The sequence below is a fragment of the Lynx rufus genome, unplaced genomic scaffold, assembly GCF_022079265.1.
Source record: "Lynx rufus isolate CCGP_SWC_20201006 ecotype Redwood Valley unplaced genomic scaffold, mLynRuf1.p SCAF_27, whole genome shotgun sequence".
NCBI classification, from domain to species: domain Eukaryota; kingdom Metazoa; phylum Chordata; class Mammalia; order Carnivora; family Felidae; genus Lynx; species Lynx rufus.
In genome coordinates this window covers 7434307-7457512 of record NW_025814842.1, presented here as the reverse complement: position 1 = coordinate 7457512, position 23206 = coordinate 7434307, and the positions used below count along the sequence as shown (strand labels likewise).

General features: G+C 48.9%; 1 protein-coding gene across 4 annotated transcripts; it reads right to left on the bottom strand.

Moving 5' to 3' along the window:
* Positions 1-483: 483 nt before the first annotated feature.
* Positions 484-22265, bottom strand: AGFG2 (ArfGAP with FG repeats 2). Of its 4 annotated transcripts, none has more exons than XR_006964091.1 (13): positions 21903-22265; positions 13897-13990; positions 12912-13027; positions 11693-11846; positions 10946-11111; positions 10140-10265; positions 9390-9422; positions 4231-4351; positions 3966-4067; positions 3710-3793; positions 2605-2733; positions 1959-2044; positions 484-1667 (listed from the first exon to the last, which is right to left on the bottom strand). XR_006964091.1 is itself a non-coding variant. In XM_047089589.1 (13 exons), exons 1-13 carry the CDS (start codon positions 22121-22123, stop codon positions 1608-1610), a joined length of 1473 nt encoding a protein of 490 aa, XP_046945545.1. In that variant the 5' UTR covers positions 22124-22265; the 3' UTR covers positions 484-1607. The 4 variants fall into 4 exon arrangements, 3 of the variants coding, with proteins under 3 accessions (XP_046945545.1, XP_046945546.1, XP_046945547.1); XM_047089589.1 differs by having other exon boundaries at positions 3985-4067; XM_047089590.1 differs by having other exon boundaries at positions 3710-3772; positions 3985-4067.
* Positions 22266-23206: the final 941 nt, after the last annotated feature.

Below are 23206 nucleotides of genomic sequence, written 5' to 3'. Positions count from 1 at the left end.
TCCCAAGAATGAACAGCTGCATGGCCAGAGTCCCTGTGCAATGTGGAAAAGGGAGGAACCTCTCTTGACAGCAAGGCTGAGTGCTGGGCCTCTCCTCTGCCACATGAGGTGTTTAACCCACGCTGGCTACCTTGTCACCACACAAACAGCAGAGACGCCATGGCTGTTGACATAACATCCTCAGGTGAAAACAGTCTGGAAAGGGGCTGAGGATGCACCGACCTGGGAGTAGTCCACTGGTCTACCGGGTCTACTCGGATGAGACTGTCTCCATGCTGGCACTTCCTCCTCTGTCCACTGGCACCCCCCACCCCCATCACCCCCTCCCTGCAGCCACCTAACTCCCACTGCACACGGGGACTCCAGCCATGTCCAGAAAGGAATTCTAGTCCCTGGCCAACAGCAGCCATCATCTTCACTGACCCAGCAGCCACGTTGGGGCCCCTCAAACTGACCCAAAGCAAGACAGCTAGAGCCATTTCCTTTTTCTTTCAAATGCAGTTCTTTTCCAACATTGCCTGCAACAGCTTTGGTGCAGAGAATTTTGTGGTGGGGTGGGGGAGGCACATGGGAAAAAGAAAGGAAAAAACCCAGCCAATTGCACAAAGCCTTTCCCTGGAAAAGCCCAGGCTCTGGGGTGGTCAGGACTTGTGACTACCCTCCCCACCACCCTCTGGAGCTCCGGCTCTGTTGGTCGAGGCACAGATGGGGATTCATTCCATTCCCCATGTAAAAGAGCTGTCTGGGAGCAGAATGGCGGTGTGTGTGTGTGTGTGTGTGTGTGTGTGTGTATAATAGACTATATTAGAAAATTCTCTATGTATAAATATAAAACACTGGTATCCAAACATGACACCACAGCTAACTAAAGTGCTTGACAGGAATCGGGCATGTCTAAGTATGTAGGTAAAACTATTTATCCTGAATACCAGGATGAGGGAGGGAGCCAGGAAAGCAAAAACATGGAGGGCCTCCTTGCCCCGTGGGGGTGGGGAGAAGAGGCTGAGCTGCCCCCCACCCACCTCCACCCCCGCCCACAGCTTTCTCAGCCTGTTTGATCACCATCCCAGGTCAACACCACGCCTCATCTCCACCTTGACCCTACTTTTCCCACTGTGCTTCTGTCCACAAGGAGACCAGCATGGATGTTGTGGACACGGGGGAAGGCTTGCTCCCATAGGGGTATGTTGGTCAGTCTGTGCCCACAGCTTCCTTCGCCCACGGGGTTGGGAGTGAAGGGACCACTATGTATGCTGAGGGCAAGACAGGAGGATTACTGTCATCATAATTAATAATTTGAGAAATCAAACGCCATCGCTCCTCTAGGCTAAGCCCTGACTTCTCTTTTCTTGGGCCTCCTGCCTGGATTGGGGCTGGAGGGAGGATGGGAGGAAGCCCTGGGGGCACCTGATGGGCAGCTGCCCTTTTATCTGCAAGCCCCAAGCAAAGCATTAGCACTTCCACCATCCCCAAGACCCCTTCCCTACAAAACAAGGCCCATTCTGGTCTCAGACCCACAAAAATGCCACAGGCAAATGGTCACCAGGGCTCCTGGGAGTAAAGGGGCCCCAGAGGGCAGGGAGGAGGCCCCCCCCCAGGACACAGTGCTACAAAAATGGGTTGGTGGTTGGAGGTTTGGAGGCAAACGGGCTTGATGTGGATCCAGTCTGGAAAGAAACAACAACCACAAATTAGAGGATTAGGGGAGAAAAGCCGGAGGCCACAGAAAAGATGCAGCCCAGGATTCCTTTCTCCCCAGAATTACTGTGGTGAGGGTTGTGGGCAAGTCAGTGAGTGGAGGCGAGTTGGACGTGAGGGGGTGTGAGCCCACTGACTAACCCACTCTCCTGCCTGGCCAAGGCAGGGTTTCCATCCCACACTGCTCTGTTCCAGAAGGATTCTGTCCCCGGCCCTCAGAGAGAGGCCATACTCTACACTGAGGCCGTGCTGGCACTCACCATGAAGGGGTTGGTGGATGTCCCAGATGGCTGGCTGAGTTGCCTCTGCCCCAGTTTGGCTGATCCTAAGTCACTGAAGGAAGAGCCTGGGAAGCAAGAGTAAAAACTAGGCTGCCATAAACCCTGCCCCTCACGTTGGTGCTGACCAGGCGCATCCGGCCTCCCTGCTGGGTGGGCACCTTTACATCACCCAGTGGCAGCAGAACTGGGGCTTTCTAGGGGCACCTCGGTGGCTCAGTTGGTTGAGCATGCAACTTCGGCTTGTGTCGTGGTCTCATAGTTCGTGGGTTCAAGCCCCGCGCTGGGTTTTACACTGACAGTGAGGATCCTGCTTAGGATTCTCTCTCTCTCCCTCTCTCTCTGCCTCTCCCCTGCCTGTGCTCTCTCTCTCTCTCTCAAAAATAAACATTAAAAAAAAAAAAAAAAAGACTGAGCCTTTCTAAAGTCAGGGAATAAGGGTACAGAGCAGTCAGAGGACACAGGAAGGTCTGTGGCTTCTCTGGTCCCCCTAATGGTCCAAAAGGGAACTAGCTCAGATGTCTGGCTCCCAAATATCCCTAATATTCATTGCCACCCCCCCCCCCAACCCCACCCCTGGGGGTAGGGAATGGGGGCAAGAGAGGAGGGTATGGTCTGAATCCCTTACCATTCTGTTGCTGAGTCATCGAGGTCTGTGGGGGGAACAGCGGTGGTGGGAAGGTGCTGACAAAGGCCCTGGTGGGTGGCACTGTCTGGGGGAAGCCAGGCCCAGCACTGCTCATCCCAAAGCTGGGCCCTGTGGAACGAGGGACATGAAGTTCATGCGAAGTTCTGGAAGGCAGGCTGGAGAACAGTTCTTCCTAAATCTCTCCAAATTGGGGCCACGGGATATAGTTATTCCTTAACCAGAGGTACCCCGCAGAAGTACTCTGACTGAAACCTTCCACTTCCATGCAACCTGGCAAAACCTGCCTTCTTCCTGTACCCACAGCTTGTGGCATGGAGGGCACAGGTGGGGCACAGAACCAGGGGCAGCTTTCTGCTACCTGTCAAACTGCATCAACTAAAGCAAATGATTAGCCCTCTGTGTGCCTCAGTTCTCTCAACTATAAAACTGGAGTCCTCCTCTCTCCTAGGGCTGCTGTGGAAAGCAAATAACGGGTGTAAAGCACTCAGCAGTGGGCAGCTTGCTAGCCGTTATCAGTCTGTCTTCCTGGCCTCAAGGATTTTGAGAACAGCTATGACAACAACAAAAAGGCAGGTGGTGGGGTGAGCAGGCCTTGGAAGAGAGAAAAGCTGAGGCTGGGGAGGAATGCGGGATGCACTAGCTGACAGGAGCCGGGACCAGGGGCAAGGTTGCAGGTGGGACACAGGAGGGAGAGAGGCTGGGGGCCTGGCGGGACACTGCCCAGGGGCAGGAAAGGAGAGTGGCTGCCACATCCGTCATTAAACCTTCAGAACTAGCTCAGGTAAGGAGGATTCTGTTTTCTGAAATATATTCTGGGACTTGGGTGCTTCTGCTCTTTGCCCACTAGGTGGCCTGGAAATTACACGGGGTCTGGCCTGGTGAAGGACAAGAGGGGGACTTTCAGGACTACCACAGCTGCCTAGTGAGGCTGCTCCACTCCTCCCGACAGTGGGGTGCGTGCGTGCGTGCACGCGTGTGTGTGTGTGTGAGAGAGAGAGAGACAGAGAGAGAGAGAGAGAGAGAGAGAACGGAGAGAGGAATCCAAGCCCAGGAGAGCCAGGGCCAGCACAGTCCTGGGGCTTACCTGCGGCCAGGCCATCGGGCTGGAACGGGTTGGTGGGAGGCAGCTGGGGGTGAGCAGCAGGCGCTGTGAAAGGGTTGGTGGAGGCTGCTCAGGGTGGCATGGGGTAGAGGTGGGAGAAAGAGAGGGTCACTCTTCTCATTTGGTTACTACTGAGATGACAGCACTCATCTAAATCTGGTGTGCTCTCTCTCCACCCTCCTCCCTGTCTCCTCTCGGCCTTGAATCCCTTTTCTGGGTCCCCTCAGGCAAGACTCACCTCCAAAGGCAAGACTCACCTCCAAAGGCAAGCCCTGTGCCGCTGCTTCCACCAGCTGTGGCCGACTGGAGCGTGGGGACCTGGCCGGCCACCCCGAAGATGCTGTGACATGGGGAGACAAGTCAGCATGCAGGGCACCCAGGACCAAGGACAGAAGCTGGGCAAGGGACCGGGAGATGGCAAACCCTGTCCTGCCCAACAGGAGGAGCAAAGCAGGCTGGGAAAAGCAAGGCTCTCCCTAAGACTCTGTGAGGTCTGGACCTACCTGCTAGGGACACCTCCAGCTGGCACTCCGGGCCCCAGGAGGCTGCCCATATCTGCGAGGCTGTTGGGCTGACTGGCAGGTGCCAGAGGAGAGGCACCAAATGGAGTCACGTGGCTGCTCCCTGGGCAATCACAGGAAATAGAACAGGGAGTGCTCGGTGAGGCAGGATGGAAGGGGCAGACGAGACGGAGGTGGGGGAGCAGGGGGTAAGCAGCACAGTGATGGCATGAGGGGTTGGGTTCTCTGAGCCATTTCCCCCTGGATCATCTGGTTCAGAGGGCCCTGACTCCCACTGAGAATTCTAGGCCACATGCTACTCAGCCTTTCTCAATCTCCCTGGCGGTCAAAGCTGCCACTGCTGAGAGAAAACGGCTCTTGTGTGTGTCAGGTCATTGTCCCTGCTGCTCCAGTTTGACTTAAGGTTCCCATTTTTTTCCTCAAGATGTGGACAAGTCTGTCCTTTCCTCAAACCAGCATTTCCATTTATGGATCAATCACAGGAATGAAGGGGCAGGTAGAGGGGATGGGGGAGGAGCTGTGAAGGGCAGAAAGGCCCAGACACTCGGAGCTGCTGGCTCCTGGAATGTGGAGACCAGTGCCGAACACAGATCTCCAGCTATCATCAAGGGCTCCCACTCCCACCAGAGCCGCCCCCTCTCGGGAGGCCACCCTAGGCCAGGAGCTTCGATCAGGGCTGGGGTTCACTGAGCGGGGCTGACTGGAAGTTCCCCTGCCCTCTCTGGTCATCACATCTAAAAAGAAAAAGCATCACGTGGGAGGCTTACAAAACAGCCTGAGGAGCAAGTCCAAGAAATCCTGAGCAATCTCATCTCTTGGGAAGAGGCCTGGGGCCCTGTCATTTGGAGAAAGCCTCTTTATTTGTGTGCCTGTCTCGGCTGTATGGTGGGATCCTGTCAACCACTCTGGGCTGCTGTGATGGTAACATGAGGCTGTAGATGGAAAAGGCTTGCTTTTTCTGAGTGCTGGAAGACTAGTACCGAAGGAAACAAACTTTGCATGGTGTCTGCCACGTGACAGTGCTCAGGAATTGTTTGCTGAATGACTGTGTGATGGGCAGAGTGAGGAGAAACAGAGTCTAGTTGGGGCCCTACCCCCTGCTACTGCTGTGACCTTAGCAAACCATCTTATTTTCCTGAGCCCATTTTTTCTTGCCTTCTCATAGGGTGGCTGTGAAGACCCCCTGCGGTGAGTGAAAGTGTTCTGAAGTCTGCAAAGCATAATACAGATGTGACGTATTATCATAGCCTCTGATATAAGAAACTATTTCCAGGGTCAACAGAAACAAGACAAGGTCTCAAAGGAAACGTGATGGCTGGTTCAGATTGTAAATACAAGTGAACAAGAGCCCCCCCTCCCTCCGCCCTACTCTCAGCTCCAGCCTTCCCACGTACTCTGCGTCTGCCTTAAACAAAGGCCCCACCCGTGGTCCCACTCACTCTTCCGGCTTAAAGGAACCAGACAGGCCTTCCCTGACCTCAGTCTGAATTACAGCCTGGTTTTCCTCTCATAACACCTCATTCTTTGCCTTCATAGCACTTGATATCTCTGCAGTGACATATTTTTGTTTACTTCTGTATCAGCTGTGTTCCCCACTAGACCAATTCCATCGCCAGGAATTTTCTTACAGATAGAGGAGGTTGCAAATGTGCAAAACATGACACATGCGGGGTTATTAACTGCAGCACTGTTTAATAGCAAAAGACTAAACAGTCATCATTCATCCTAAATATTCACCAAAATGGGACTAATTAAAATAAATTATGGTATATACATAAGCAGGACTATTGTGCTGCCATAAAGAAACGTGTACTGATAAAAAAAGAATCTAGCAGTACTGTTCAGTTAAAAAAATAAATCAAGGGGCGCCTGGGTGGCGCAGTCGGTTAAGCGTCCGACTTCAGCCAGGTCACGATCTCGCGGTCCGTGAGTTCGAGCCCCGCGTCGGGCTCTGGGCTGATGGCTCAGAGCCTGGAGCCTGTTTCCGATTCTGTGTCTCCCTCTCTCTCTGCCCCTCCCCCGTTCATGCTCTGTCTCTCTGTCCCAAAAATAAATAAACGTTGAAAAAAAAATTTAAAAAAAAAAAAAATCAAGGTGCAGAACAGTATGCATATTATATCATAAGGTGTGTAAAAAAAGAGAGAGAAAGAGAAAATAGGACAATAAAAAAATGGGTAAGTGAAGGCTACAGGCTCCTCTTCGCAGAGATATGGCTGTGGAGAGCAGGGGAGACAGCAGCCGAGCCTGGATGAGGCTGCAGAAACATTTGTAGGTTGGGCAACTTGGTGCATATTTGTGCGGAAAGGGAAATATGGTGGCAGAGTGGAAAGAGCAGAGATGAGATTCAGATAAGAAAGCTGATGGCAAAAACTCAGTAGAGACAGGGAAGGACGCAAGGGTAACCTTCACAAGGGGAGAAACTTTTTCCCCCCAGAGATGAGAGGGAAAGGAAAAGATAAAGTCATAAGGCAAGGGAGGAATGGCAAAGCCAGGCTGATTCTCAAATCTGTGTTGTCCCTGCCCCCCTCAAGCTTCAGCCTGGTTTCTCCTAAGTTTGGGGCTTTTTTCTGAGGCCCCCAGAGCTATCATGCTCCTCCTTCCCTAAAGGGTAGGGCTGTATCTTCCCAAAGCCCTTTGTGAAGGGGGACCTTCCCTGCGCTGGGCATCTCCGGCTCTGATCAGAGAAGCTGAGTCCAGCAGGGAAGGCAGGTGCCCAGGGCCTGCCGGCTGCGAGGTTCCAAGGATGGGCTGCTTCCTGAGTGCCAGTGCTCGCCTCGGCCACTCTCTTCTTCAACCCCTGGGCTTTCTACAGGAACAAGTGCTAGGCTATCACGCCACTGAGAACACTTGGTGTCAGTCCTCTGCACTCCACGACCGTCAGGAAGGCTGGGAGGCCAGCAGGCTAGGGTTGAATCTTCTGATTCTCAGGGCCGCCTGGGCCTTTCCCTGGCTATGACTCAGGGTACGTGGAATTTCTGAGTGAGCACTTAGGTCAGACTCTTCAGTCCTGCTCTGGGGCCTTCCTGCCAGGGAGCTCCCAGGCTGAAGGAGGTGCTGTCTTTCTGTCCCGAGGCCGAGCTGTGCCTCCTTGCGGACACTAGAGGGCAGAGCCGGCCCTTGCTCAGGCGGCCACGATGCTGCACTTTCGGCCCATTCTCAGAAAGGAGGCTGACTTACGAATACCTGAGCTCTGGTTTGCTTCTTCTACACCTCCAGAGCCTCACTCCTCGCAGCTGGATTGGTATACATGCCTTCCAGCAGTTTCAGGGGCAACTGCAGTTTTAGAAACCTCCCTTCTCCATACTCCCCCTCAGAAATATAAAAATACAACCAGGCTTGTCAGAAAAGACACCCACCACTCACCCAATTCTCCCTACTTCATACCCCATAGTTCTTTATATCACATTCACAGAACCATCCTCGTGATCATGGTGTGATCACGGTGAATGGGATCTGCCACCCATCAGCCATTCGGTTCTGGCCAAGTCACGGGCCAATTTGAGCCAGTTTCCTCAGTTGCAAAATGGAGATCTTGCCTTCCTCATGGAGATGATGTGGGGATGCTCCTAGCAAGGGCAGGAGCCTCGGAGAGGCTGGTTGGCTCTGGCTGGCTGCAGACCGTCTGTTTTTTGAGATGATCAGACACTGGACAAAAGTTCATCTCAGGTGCAGCCAGGGAGGGGACTAAGAGGCTGGCACCTTCTTTCTTTCCTTTTTTAAAGGCTGACCCTTTAAGCTCTCTTTTTAAAGCAACTGACTGTGACAGGAATGCATTTCTGAACGGACCAATTTTATAACCACCTTGTACAGGCTGTTTCCTTTTGAGCTCTCATTCCCAGGAACACTTCCCTCTTGTTACTCTGAATATTCTTGTACCAACTTACATTCTTACTGAGAGCAGATTAAAGGGCCAATATTCCCACATGGTACCCACCATTATCAATCTTTAAAATTTTTGTGGATATAATGTGCAAAATTATTATCTTACCCTGATTTGCATTTTTTTCTGATTAGTCAGGTTGGAACATTTTCATGCCCCCGGGTTTTTTCTGTTTGTTTCCCTTGCTCGTTATCCTATTCTTCCTTATTGATAGGAGTTTTAAAAAACACATGATAGTTGTTAGCTTTTTGTCTGTTTTCCATATTGTAATTATCTTTTCCTTGTTTCATGCCTTAAAGGACATGAAGCATTTTTACAGGATATGTTGTTTTAGGACACCTTTTATCATATAGAATGTGACCTATACAATTTCTATTTGTTAGAAATTTATGTGGTGTTGGGGCGCCTGGGTGGCTCAGTCGGTTAAACGCCCAACCCTTGGTTTCAGCTCAGGTCATGATCTCACAGTTCATAAGTTCGAGCCCCGCATCAGGCTTAGTGTTGATGGCACAGAGCCTGCTTGGGATTCTCTCTCTCTCTCCTCTCTCTGCCCCTCCCCTCCTCGTGCCTTCTCTCTCTCAAAAAAAATAAAAATAAAAATAAAAAAAAGAAATTTATGTGGTGTCTCCTAGTCCATGGTCAAAGTATAAAATGATTCTGTGTTTGGAAATTCTATCTTTTGATTACAAAGTTCTACTTATATTTATTAGGTCAAACTTGTTCAAGTGTTACTCAAATGGCCTATTTTCTTCCTTATTTGTCTATCTACTTTATCTATTAAAATCTTGTGAGTCTGCTGTAGGCCCCCTCTCTGTTGCTTTGTTATATTTTCACTGTGTCTAACGGTTTTTGCTTTATTACTTTCAAGGCTACCCTGGTCAGGTACTTTAAGTTCGTAATGTGAGAATGTCTTTGTGAATTTTAACTTTTATCAATATAAACTGTTTCTCCTTGTCCCATTCAAAAAATAAATAAAATAAAATAAAATAAAATAAAATAAAATAAAATAAAATAAAATAACAAAAGCAACCAGACAATTCGTGGTGGCATAGTGGGAAGGATGTGGGCAGAGTGAGAGTCGAAAAATCTGGGCCGAGCTCTGCCACGCTGTGGGCTGCACAGCAGGGAAATTACTGAACTGCTTCATCTGTAAAATGGCTAAATTTGAAGGGGTCCTTCCAGACCTCAAAGCTGTCGGCTCCAGAGGACCTGAGATAGGCTTCTACCTTGGGTGGGCTGTGAGGTGGGAAGAATAACTCACCAAAGCTGTAACTTCCAGTTAGCATCCGACTGGCTGGCAGTGAGGGTAGAGAAGGGGGAAGGGCGGGTAGGTGGGGGGAAGGGAGAAAGAGAGAGCATCAGTCACTGGCTTTCCCTAGATATTGAGTCTTTACAGCACTCTGGCTGCCCTCCCCTGTGTCCAGGATGTGCAAAGGTAATGGGCCAGCCCCAAGGCTATGAAGACTTAATGTCTGGGGACTTAGGGAGGAACCAGATGCTTTAGGGCAGCTGCCTTTAGGGTCTCTTTCAACTGCTAAACAACACAACACAGTTTACAGGCTTCTGCTTTAACAGGGATGGGTGAATTTCTGGAGACCAGCTTGCACTTTGACCCAGCCCTTACCTTTTGGGCAGTGTACAACATGAGCCTTCAGAGCATGCTACAGGAAAGGTCACATCCACTCTTGACTTTTTGAGGACTGGGACTCCCGAGCTTCCTGGTTCTGACCTCCTATGCACACCCTACACGACTCCTATACACACCCTGCACGATTCCTGCTGCAGTTCAGCTGCTTTCCTTACATGACAAAATGGAGAAGTGCCCTTCTTCCTGGCAAGAATCTCATTAGACCCCTCTCTTCCTTTCCCGGGGCTTCTCCTCTTCATCCCGTCTCCTTTGCCTAGTTCTCTAGGTTGGTGCAGATGTGAATGAAGGGCGATACATGGATGTGGAAAACTGAATGCAGTTGGAAGAGAGAAGGGGATCTGGAGACAGCAAGGCAAAGTTTACCTGTGGGTGTTGGCTGGGCCTGGAACGGGCCTTGGCCAGCTGGAGGAATGCTTCCAAATGCAGAAGAGGCAGGGCTACTGCCAAAGGCATCAAAGTTGGCAAAGCCTCCGTGGGAAGGTGTCTGGCCTACAGGTGGAGGGGACATAAAGGCTGCATATATAAAATGTACATATAGTCGATATAATATGCACTAATTCCAAAGGCCAAAGGCCACTGATGGGCCATCTGCCTTTCTACAGGGTCCTCTTCAGGGAGAGATGGCAGGGGCTGAGCAGAGGGGATCTCAAAGGTCTCCAGGTTCACTCCCGCCATCTTTTATCCTTACTCCATGAGGCATTAACATTTTTGTCAAGGCCTCATTCGGGCTTAATCATGTGAAAAAAATAATTAGTTCTGGTGGGGGAAGGGGCTTGAAAGGAAAAATGGAAACTAGACACCGCTTTATTCAACACTCTGTTGGCTACTGCTGATCTTTGGGAAGAGGGCAGGGGAAATGGAAAACAAGATAATCCCTTAGCCCCCATTTTAATAGAGAAAGAAAGTAATAAAAAGGCTATTTCCAGGGCTCTAAAAGGAAGTGCTAGGAGTCCCCAACTGTAACGTTTTCTGGTCAAACTTGCAAACATAATCCCAGCCATACTCATTTGGCCCCAACCCTCCCGGCCTTGAGGCTCCACAATTCCCATCACATTCATTTGTGTGAAGTGAGCTAGAGCCAGGTGAAATCTGGTCACCGCAAGGGCGTGAATTCCTCGTGTCCTGTGTGCATATATTGCAAGAAAGTTCTTGTCCCAAGTCCCACTTACCCCCAAAGGCTGGGAATGCAGCAAAAGCTGGTGCCACCTGGGGAGCAGCAAAGGGGTCTCCACCTATGTCAGCCAGCAGGTCAGTACTGGCTTTCTTGACTGAGGAGTGGGCAGGTGGCTGGGAGCTCCGGGGCTGGGACGTCCGAGGCTGAGACTGACTGACAGACTTGAGAGGAGAAGGCATGACATAGAGCACTTGGACCAGACATGACCCGGCCCCCGCATGACTCCCTAGGCTGCCCCCAGATAGGCAAGTGGAGAGAGAAGAGAGGGAGAAACTGCCCTCAACTGAGAGACTTTCCTGGGCAGAGGCTGCCTTAGCCCCTCACATGCCTAACTCCTCTGTCTTCTCAGTATACCAGTTCCCAGAGCCATACATTTTAGAGCCTGTCAGTGAAGGCAAGTCTGAGATATACAGGGATGTGGCCAATGGTCCCCCTGGACCTGTTACTGCCTCATCTTTCCCAGGTGCTCAGGCAGTGTCCCGGCCCCTTCTGTGTTTCCCTGGAGCAATGGTCAGGTTTGAAGCCGTTACTCTGACTTCCCTAAATATCACTTCCTGTTGGGTTCTTTCTTCCAAAACATAGGAGTCCAAGGGAAATCTAAGACATGGGTAACGGCAGGGCTGAGAGCCAACTCACATCTCCTATACTGCTGTCTGCTAAGTCCAGGGGATTGGATTAAGGAAACCAATAGCCCTGGTTCCCAAAACCCCAACCAGTCTCGGAGGGAAGATCTGAGAGTTACCTGGCTAGAGGTGGAGGCAGCAGCAGAGAGAGATGGCACGGGATCCCCTAGAAGAGTCCGCAGGGGCTTCCCTTCTGGGACGGAGCCCTGGATGGGGGTGGAGGCACTGCCTTTGGTATAAGCGGGCCCCTTGACTTGGTCTGGGGGGACATACCTTTGAGAAAGAATAGTCAGGTGACATCATGGGCCATGCTCAGCTTAGGCACCCGGGAAGCACAGGTGACAGAAGTCCAAGTCCCTTTTCCTTTTCCCACTAATTCTCTTTTTTGAACTGAATTTTGTAACTCAGCACATTTTGCCCATCTTGAGAGTCCTCTTTACCATCAGGTGCTCATTCTTTTCTGACTTGTGCCTGTTTTTCTCTCTTCTCTCCTTTCTCTTTCTGACATCAAACCATCTGGGTTGCAAGTGATAACCCCTCAATAATGCTGCTGGACAGGCAATCCTATTTTCCAACTTCCTTTTTATTTCCTAGGTGTTTCTGCAGGTTCTCCTCCTTAGTCCCACAGAAGAGTTTCTGCCACCTCATCTTCTAAGTGCTCACAATCTATCCTGCCAGCTCCTGCTACTTCTGATAAAATCCCCTCCACTCCAATGCATGTGGTCTTTTACTTTGGAAGTATGTTCTATAGCCAGAGGACACCCCAGGAGGGACTCCAAAATGCTGTTATGTCCACAACAATCCCCTTGCTGTCTGTGTTCTCTTCTCCACCCTATAGGTACCCCCCAACATGCACACAGGACTGAGATCAGACAATAGGAAGTGCCACCTGGGGAGAGAAAAGGCAAGGGAGAAGAGAGACGGTGTTTTCGTCACCAAGAAAACAGAACACACAGATAAATCATGGATGAAACAATGGGGTAAAAGCACAAAACTCTCGGACATGCTTCCAGCCGCCTCTCTGCATCTATGGTCCCAGCTGAGCTATAAATCTGACCCATACCCCCTCAGGTCCAGCACCCCCTCCAAGCAGTCTAATGTCTCCCCAAAAGAGGGGCATCAAATCTTCAAGGTTAGTGACCAGTAACAAGTTGTCTTTTTAGGTAGCTTTATTTCTTTGAAGTCAGAATTGGGCCCTAACTGAATCTGGGTGGAACACACTCAACCCAAGCCTGGCCTCTCGAGAGAAGCCCCAATTCAAGTCTGGAAACTAGCCTGTCAAACAAAGAATGTCTTGGACATGTGTCTCTATATAGCAATCTCTTTCCTCCTCCTTACCATCTCTTCTTCTCATATTTTTCCTGGAGAAACTCCTTCACCTTCTGAGGATCCCTGGAGTCTGGTATTAATGACGTCCGAGCATCAAAAAGACCCAGCCAAATCTTCCTGCATACCTAAAGGAACGGAGTCAGGTGACAGAGGAGTTGAGGCAGAAAGCATGAAATGGGAATGATACCACTTCCAATGTATTCATCAATACATATTTATTGAGCACGGACACAGGGTGAGGATCTGGGTATACCTACAAAGCAGACATGATCCCTGTCCTCACAGAGTTGACCATCTAATGGGGAGGTCCTGCCTTAGATAAATAAAAATAGATTTATCATTACATAGTATGACACATCTTATAAAAGAAAATAGAGGGCCCTGAGAATTATGGAGCACTAAATCTGGATGGGGGTGGGGTCAGGGATAACTTTCAGAGCTGTGGCTTCCAGAACACCCTCCAGAGGCCTTCCCTTGTTTGCACCCCAAGTAAACCAATCACCCGCAAGCTAGGAGTACTGTTAACACCAAAGACAGCATCTTCCGACCAGCAGATTTAGCTGGGGAAGGGGTTTAACTCACTTTCAAGTACATGACATGAACTTAAACCCAGGGTGCTGAGGCTCAGGTCAGGAGAGCTGGCTCTAGGAGATCTTACTCAGAGGGGCTGGCCCAGGCAACTCTGAATGCTCATCAGTGTGGAGCTCTAAATGTCAAGGGACAGTTTTCCTTGTGAGTACCCAGGGGTCACCCCCACACAGATTTTGCTCCTTTCCCTGATTCCTCTAACAAGGGCCTAGACAAATCACAATTTGTATAACTAAGACTCCATGAATATATAAATATACGTAAGGTAAGACACATTTTAGGCTAAAAAATAAAAGAAACTCGGCCAAAAAAGAAAGCTGTAGGGTTTTTCTATAATCTGGACGCAAAGTTCACCCCGGCCAATGGGGCAACTACACCAGTAACTGTTCCATCAGTGGTAGCTCACCTCATTTCCACGGGATTGCAGGAATACTACTTCAGGCTCAGTGAAAGTGGTCATGGAGATGGACTTGACTCGGTGAGGGGGGTTCAGGCCTCTCCTGTGGGAGAGAAACAGAGAGAGAAGTACAATGCAGTTAGCCTGCAGGTCTGTTTATGGGAGGAGGGGGAGGGAGAAAGGATAAAACAACACATAAATTAAGCTCAGGTAGAATTTCCCAACTGAAGCTAGTTCCTAATTCAAGGAAAGATGGGAAGCAAGAACCTTTGGGAGGTTTTTAATCAGAGACAGGGACGACAGAGTCCAGAATGTGTTGTGATCCCACTCATTCTGGAGAGTAAGGCAGAGTCCGTCCATCCAGAAGCCTTCTCTACTTTGACAAGGTTCTGTGTTCAACCTGCAGGCTGGGGGTACTTCTGGGAACTCTGAGATGTGCCCACTTCCCATTTCCTGTTTTACCACTGTTTTAGACCTGGCTGCCCCTCCTCTTTGTCTAGACAGAAAGTGTGTTGGTAGAGATGAACAGTGTCCCTCTCTTTCAGGAAGAGATCTCTGGGAAAAGAAACAGTCCAGACTCTGGGTTCTAGATCGATCAATTGATCTTTCTTTTTTAAAATTTTTTAATGCCTTCATTTATTTTTGAGAGACAGAGAATGAAAGGGGGGGGGGCAGAGAGAGAGGGAGCCACAGAATCTGAAGCAGGTTACAGGCTCTGAGCTGCCAGTGCAGAGCCCAATGCGGGGCATGGGGCTCCAGGCTCAAACTTGTGAACTGTGAGATCATGACCTGAGCGTAAGTCAGGCACTTAACTGGTTGAGCCACCAGGCGCCCCCTAGATCTTTCAATGAAGCAGGAGGAAGTCAGGTTCAACCATGAGGTAGGAGATTGGCATGAGTCAGGAACATATATCCTGTAGTGATGCTTTTGTGTTTAGCTCTGTGTGTTCTGTTAACTCTCTGAAAAGTCTAGTTCTGCCCACGGAAGCCCTGTGGAGATTGTAGACAAGAAGGCTTCCTTGCCCCCACTCAGCTGCCCTCTGGAGTGTTCTAACAAGAGAAACTTGGCGCTAAGCCAGGTTCCCCTTTCCCTTAAGTTTTACTCTGGTCTAGACCAACGGCACTCATCAGATGAAAACAAAACCAGCCAAGCCAAAACAAATAAATCAGACCCTAGGACCACGATGTGAAAGAGCCCAGGCACATGCAGGAAAGACAGTCTCAACTGATGAGGTCTCTTCAGACTTTTGGTCTCCTGGGAAAAATCGGCAAATCAAGATGGGAAAACAAAAGTAACTCTAGCATAGGGTCCTGGTTGATGCCATCAGGAAAGCAAAGAAGGAAGTAAGAGATAACACAATTTACCAAATGGAAATCCTAGAGAAAAGTGGGGAGAACACACGTTCATGCTTATGCATGCACACACAGATTAAATGAGTCCTTGCAAGTCTAGAAGAATGGCAGTACACGTGTTAGTGTATGCGATGGCAGTGGGGCGGGAACAGGGGAGAGGTGACACAGTACAGAGTGAACAGTGAAGGGTGCAGCCCCTTTGTATGATAAATTACTGATTATGGGATTCTAACAAAGGACAGGACACTGAAGGCTACAATCGAAGGCAGTTTCAGCAATTCTGCTGCTAGGCTTTTAAGTAAAGGGTCTCAAAATACTCCTTTAAAAGACAGTATCAAAGAGGACTGATGCCCCAAGGAAAGATTAGAGCAGTGAAATCCAAAAGCAAGGCTTTGTAACTACACGTCAAACAACAGCTCTTAAACTTGATCTGCCCTGAAGATTCTCTTCTAATCACATTTCAGAGATATTCCAGTTTTCTCTCCCAAAGCCTCTCTTATAATGGCCTTGTTTTGTTTTGAGTCCAGACAGCCTTTTATATCCTTTCCCTTACCCTTGCTAACCTTAATCCCTAGCTAGGCCTTCCCTCTCAGAATGCCAGACTGCTCTGAGGTCTAGCTAGAGCGGATCTCTCCATCCTTATGATCCCAGCTCCACCTCCCACTAACAAATATTTGCTTTGCCAAAATACAAGGCATTATGGTAAGCACTTTGGGAGATACAATAGACAGTTGTTTATCACTATATATCATATATATCACATAGGACCTAATCCTTGATCACCAGGACCTTGCTTACAAGGCCCCAAGAAGCCTGGACAAAGATAGGTCTCAACACAGTTGGGTGCCATTCAGGCACACACAGCCTGATCAGGGAGAATGTGGCACCAGGATGCAGCAGTGGGGGAAGGAAGAGAAATGGTCACGGGAAAAGTAAAATATATTACGTTTACTCTAGAAAAACAGATTCTAAGCCTATCACAAAAAGGTCATTGACATTTCCTGAAAGGACAACCAGGAACTGTTAGCAAAGTGTAAACAGGGAGGTGTGCTTCCGTGTAGGGGGAAGGGGAGGGACTTGACTCACTCATCAGTCTAGAGGGGATGATTAGAACAACAGAACTTCCTATGGCTGAGCTTGGACTGGAGGGTTTTTTTTTTTGGGGGGGGGTGTCGCTGGGGGGTAGAAGATAGGATGAAGGGAAAGCAGAGAAAATAAGTGATTTAGGTGCTTTGGGCCAAATGAATCTGAAGGAACAGGATGTTTCCATAGCACAGTACAAAAAGCACTGCTCTGACCTTGATGTCTATAGACTGGATTATGTATAACTAGAGCCACAGTTTGGGGGCAGGGAAAATTCTCTACAACGCAACACTCTGCAGCCCAGGAAGAAAGAGGACCTAGTTACATGGCCTATGAGTCAGAGCATTTGTTTCTGAATCAGAGAGAGGCCATCGCTGGCTGACAGAAGCAATTTAGAAACAAGAGCCCCTCTCCTCCCAGTAGCTGCAATCGAATGGTCTAGGGGTACTGGGTCTCCCTGGGGTCATAGCAGGGTCATGCAGTGGGCCATATCTGAGTCACTGGCCTGGAATCAAACAGACCCAACTCTCCAACTTGCACCCGGTCTCCCCAGCATGACTCTCAGGTTCTCCCCAAAAGAAGTGAGAGCTGGAAGGAGGCACTGCCCTTCGGTTATCGCAGCAAATCCGTTCTGTTATTTCTAACCAGGAGGTGCTGGGGAAACACAGAGATAAACTTATTTGCCCAGAATAGGGCATGTTTTTCCAACTGAGAGCAAGTACATTACTAGGACTCAAGCCTCAGCCCTGTCATGATGCCTTCTTTAACTTCAGTTTCTCTTTCACGGGGCACCTGACCAGCATTTGAAGTGCTCTGAATTACTGGCAGTGAAGTGACTTGCAAGGACCTGAAAGCCTGCCCAATTCTTTTTCCTTGCCTCTCTCTCCCTTCCCTTTGATTCTATCAAGCATACTACTGTTTCTACAAATACCACACCTTTTGTTTTTCTGTGAGCATCACCCTCACAATGGCCCATATTTTACTTCTGTCTTGCTTCATGAAAGTCTTGAACCTGCTCAGCTGCTCAGATAAGAAGGTTCTGTCAGGTCAACAATGGAAAAAAACTGTTCCACCCAGCACCCAAGTTCTTTCATTTGTACCAGATTTGGACTTGGGAACTCCTGACTTCTGAATATTTCATGTTCAAATTCAAACACCCCAGAGGGGGTTTCTTGCTTCTGGGATTCCAGTCCTCTGCCTCTGAGCAGGGTTCAGTGAAACCACTGCAGTTCTTGGACCCAAACATCACCCAAAAGAGTCCCTATTAGAGATTCTTACTAGTCCCTAATAGGAAGGCTCCCCTATTTCCCTTCTCCAGGCTCAATTTCACTAATTTTAGGAAACTTCTTCCTAATCTAAAATCCCTGCCTCAAGCCATTTCCTGTAGTTCTTCCTTAGTGACAATGATAAACAGCTGTCCACTCGTGTAGAGCACACAGAATCCTCTGCTTTCTTCTTCAGGCCTATTCTCAATCCTTTTACATTGTTCCCTCTTCTTCTTATGTCTTTGGATGGAAGATGAGGTGGGAAGGGTGAAGGGATGGGACTAACACAGGGGCAATGAACACATCTACCTCTCTAACCGAGATGGATGGAAAAGTACTGAATTATTTAACACCACACTACGCCTTTTCTTCCATGGAGATAAAAGTTCTTCAACTAGGAGGGCACCTGGGTGGTTCTGTTGGTTAAGTGTCCAGCTCTCGATTGTGGCTCAGGCCATCGTCTCACAGTTCGTGAGTTTGAGCCCCACGTTGGGCTCTGTGCTGACAGCATGGAGACTGCTTGGGATTCTCTCTCTCCCTCTCTCTCTCTCTGCCCCTCCCCACTCGTGCTCTCTCTCTCTCTCAAAATAAATGAATAAACATTAAAAAAACCTGCTTCAACTAGGAATCACTACTAGCAAGCCAGATGGGGAAACTAAGGCACAAGGAGGTTAGGAACCTGTCACAAGTAAAGAGCTGTCAAGCACATCTCCTGGCACCCAGCCTAGAGCTTTGTCCACCTGAATCCTGAATTAATCCCATTACTGGAATAAAGTTGTGCAGAAGTAGAGGAGACAAGTATCTATTACTGAGACCAGAAGGTCAATGGATTAAAAAGAATGGACCCAAACAGCCCGGTTGGGGAAGTGTGCCACATAATCTGTTGAAAAAATTGGGTGTCAAAGGTAGTGCCCATCCCTGATGTCAAAGACATTTCAGGACTCAAGATCTATTTTCTTTCTAAAGAAAAGTGCTTTATCCATTGAGGCATCCAGTCAAACCAGAACAAGAAAACACATTTAAGGCACTGCTTTGGAAAAAGCACTTTTTAGCAGCAATCTAGCATTATTCTCTAGTAGGAGAGTTAGACACAACTAAACAAACAAGTGTATGTATATGTTGGGGACATGAAATCTATATCTAGGTTAAGGAAACTAGGTATTGGATGAAAACCAAATGAATAAAACTAGGTCAAATTTGGGACCTACAATTGTGGCAGCATGTACATAAATTTAGAAACAGCAAAAACTAGCAGCTTCTCTCTCAGTCCCTCACACCAACGCTGTAGTTTTCTGCTAGAGCTGAGAAAATAGTTCTCATTAAAAAAGAAAACGAGAAAGAGCTCACACATGTAGCAATGAAGCCATAGGCATCCCACCCACCAGTATTAAAATCGAAAATTTCTCCAGATCCTGGGAAATTCAACTTTGGCTGGAACAGTCAACTTTGCTACCTCAGCACGTGTAGCCAGCTGGGAACTCAGGTGATTGTGCACACTGCCCCCAGAATATTCCATTGCTCTAAGAGGTGGAATATTTGTAACATACTCAGCAGAAAGCTGGCTTTCAAAATAAAGCCAGTCTCCCTGTCTCCTTTCTCTGGTTGTGGTTCTAAGTGTGGTATTTGAATTCCCTGCCCCCAATACCCTCGTCATTTTTAACAAAGAATATACTCTTTTCATCATCATAGCTCAACACGAGCTCCCATCACTCTCCAGCCCATGCTACTTCACAGCACTTATTACTACCTGCAAATATATATTTAATGATTGATTTCGAGTCCACAGTCTCCACTATGATGTAAGCTACATGAAGATTGTACTTTGTCAATTTTGTGCACTGCCGTATCTCCAGTGCCTAAAACTGTGTCCGGGTCTTAACAGGCACTCAATAAATGTGTTGCCAGACTGACTGAATGAATGTGCCACCTCCACATTTTTCACTTCCCAGTACCACAAAATCCTAATCTGTGGGCAACCATGTGGATTTAAGATGTTAACTGGTATATGTGTCACTGGGGAGCCATGCCCCTCCGCTGCCTGCTGAACTGTGTGTGTCCCCTCTTCACTCTGCAGCCAGCAGTAAGCGTCCCTCACTCATTCTATTTCTGGCTCACCTGCCAGCACCCAGCCCCTCCCAAGGTCCATCAGAGGGCACACGTAACACTTTGTGAAGACCCTTTTATAAGGTTTCTATGCCTTGCCCTACTTAGTTCATGCTAATTAGAACTCCAATCAGCAAATGAGAAGCACCATCAGAACCCTGGCAGACAGTCACAGCCAGGGAAACTACAGCTTTCTTGAAGAAGTTTCTTCTGATATCTCTCTCCTTATAATCTTGACATGCCTTCAGTTCAGCCTCATTTATTGGCCCAGCCTCTTGATCCTCCACTAAAAACCAACAATAATGAGCACAGGGGAAAAGTAGTAAAATTTTGCAATTTGTGCACTGATATTTAAAGAGAACCGTTCCAGCAAAAGAAAATCAGGTTTTTAATGTGTGCCAGATCCCTTGACCCTCCTTCTGTCCTGATTGAGGGAATACTCATTATAGAAGTGAAATGTTATCTATGGGAGACTTTAAACCAAGATCTATAAAATAATGATAATGGTGTCAGCCCTCCCATTTAGTCAGTGATTTATCTTTTGTGCTGCGCAGCTAGCTGTGGGAATGAATTAACACTATTTCCAAACATTTTCTTCCCAGGACCTAGACTCTGATATACCATCAATTTTATCCCCCTGCTTCCAGACTCTATAATCAGATTTTCCTTTTCATAACAGGATCTTCAAGAATCTGTTCTTTCTCTTTCTGCTATAAACATTCCTAAACGTTGCTCCTTCTCTCCTCAGACTATTCGTCCCAGACTCAAGTCTATCCTTTTGCTTCACTTAAGTCTCTATCTTTTGACACATTCCTGTTTGCGTTCTAATCATTGTCCCAAGAGCCATAATGACGTTCACTAAGACCAAAGTTATAACACACAAGTGAGGTTGATCAGAACATAGAAGTTTGGCAAAGGAGGTAAAAACGAAACAGAAATAATCGTACACTGTATCTTAGGAGACCTGGATCTTCATTTCTGGTCTGCCATGATCATAACTAATATCCAACAAGAAATGCTGAGAACAGCAACCCCCATATGGCATTGGATAAATTACTAAACCTCTCTTTGCTTCTGTTCTCCCATCTGTCATGTAAGAACAATACTGCCCGCTCCTTGGCTCCTAATGGTATTAGAAACAAGGAAAGCACCCCTTGTTAAATCTGAAACCAACCGACCAAACAAACCAATGTATTAAAACAATACTAAACAAGTCCAAATAAATCCCTTAATAAACTCACAGAAAAAGAGAGATACAGCATTGGTATCGAATGCTAACCAGGCATCTAACCAAATAATTCCCTAAGGGGAAAAAGAACCCTACTCTATAGGCAGAATTCTGGCCTAGAACTGTGGCTCTAAATTAGCTCAGGCATGACCAAATCGAGTGCCAGTGCCAAGTGTAGCACTGCAGATTATACAACAAAACTCCCCCAAATCTACAAAGATGCCAGATGCTACTACCAGGATCAAGCCATGGCAACCAGAAGCTTAAAGGTGTAAACTATGACACTTAAGGATGGCTCATCCAGATACCCAAACCTCTGGAAAAATTAAGCTCTCTAACAGGGCAACCCAGCAGCTCCCATCTCTTAAAATTTGTAAGAAATCTACCTCTGGGTAGCATCCCCAAACCCTGCCACATTAGGGCCTGCACCTGAACACTGGAACATGGTTCCTTACCTAGTCACTATGTCTATGCTGTCAACTGGGCTAACTTATCTATTTTAAATTGGTTTTTCCATCTCACACTCCAGGATGGGCACAAGCTAATAGAAAAGTATGCTTTATCTAGGGCCCAGTTCACTCTACTTCTTTCCTACTTGCCCCCCCCCCCCCGCAAAGTTCCCTTGAAAGGTGGGTGTCATTCTCTGGCCGTTTAAATATCTAACCACCTTCCCTTCAACTCTCCCCACTTTCGGTTCGCCTCTCCTCCCTTAGGGAGTTTCTCCCTTCTTCTTCGGTGTCCCTCCTTTCTCTTGCAACGCGACTCCAATCGTGTCTTGTCTCCCTGCCAATTTCCCTTCCCCATGACACCTCTGCAGCGGGGGACCCTCTCAGCACATCAGGCGCATCTCCAGGCCTCCCCGCCGCCACTACCTCAGCTCTGGGCCTGTCCCTTCGCCCCAGATCCCCGCTGTCCTCAACGCCGACTCTCCGCTGTCCCTTCCCGGTCCTGCCCCCTCCCCACCCTCCGCGCCAGTCCACTCACAGGAGGCCTGAGCAGGTGGTGCAGACGAAGCTGCCCACGGTGATATCCACGTAGGTGACCCCGCGCTGGGCGCACTCGAAGCAGTGGCGGTTCCCGGCCTGGCTGCAGCCGCCCAGTTCCCGCACCCGGCGACACCACACCTCCGAGGCCGCCTCCGCTTCCGCCTTTCCCCCGCTGACCCCGCCACCCGGGCCTGGACCCTTCTTCGCCGCCATCACCATGGTTGCCTGCACCCTCGGACCTCCTCCCCGCAAGTCAGCAATCGTCCCTTCAACCACAGCCGCCTTCCCGCCTCCTCAGCCTCCTCCGCACGCTTGGCTCCCCTGACAGAAACTACGGAGCCGGCGACGTCCGCGCGAGACTCCTCAACCCCTTGCCTTGACTGTTCTGCACGCTGATTGGTTGTTCTCCCCCCACCTCCTCACTCTGATTGGCCCGACATTGGACGGCCTTGGGTTGCGGGAGCCGCCAACGCCACGCCCCACCGTCTTCACCCTCAGGCCTTTCCCATTGGCCCTCAGAGACCCTGCCCCTAGAACCGTGCGTGCCCTCTCCCCGTCCCCGCCCCCTCTCGCCACTGCCTCCACGGCGGCCCGCCTCCCAGATTCGATTGGTGAGTCCTCGGAACTCTGGCTCTGACGTTAACTCTGATTGGCTGCCGCGGCGGCAAAGTTAGCGCGCGAGAAAGAGTAGGTGTCTCGCGCGTGCGCAGCCCTGGTCCTCCCGACTGATGACGTTAATTCCCGCCAAATTTCAAAGGCATAGCCTCCGCTAGACTGTGCAGAGAGGTACGAAAAGCAGAATGAAGTGGCATATAAGGGACCAGGAATGGCGTATGAGGGGCCGAGGGGAGGAGGAAAAGAAGGGAGCTCTCGGAGGGAGGGAGGGAGAAGGAGAGAGAGTGCTTGCTTTATAAGTGCCATTTCATTCACTCCTACCTTATGCCATAGGAAATCTCATTTTACAGAGATTTCATTATACAACTTCCCGTAGGTCACACAACTGTTGCATGGCCCAGCCAGGATTCTGATCTGAGTCGTCTGACTTTAGAAACCCTGCTTTTACCAGCACACTATCCGTGGAATAGTATTTGACAAACACGTATTGAGTGTCTAATATAGATTTCAGTCATTGTGCTAGACAGTGGAAGTCCAGCAGTAAACCAATCCATTAAAATTCCTATCCTCATGGAGCTTACCTGCTAGGAGGGGGAGGCAGACAACAAACTGAAATTCTTCATCAGTTAGTGATAAGTTCTATGCAGAGAATTAAAATAAGGTATTGTAAAGGAGAGTGACTCACTG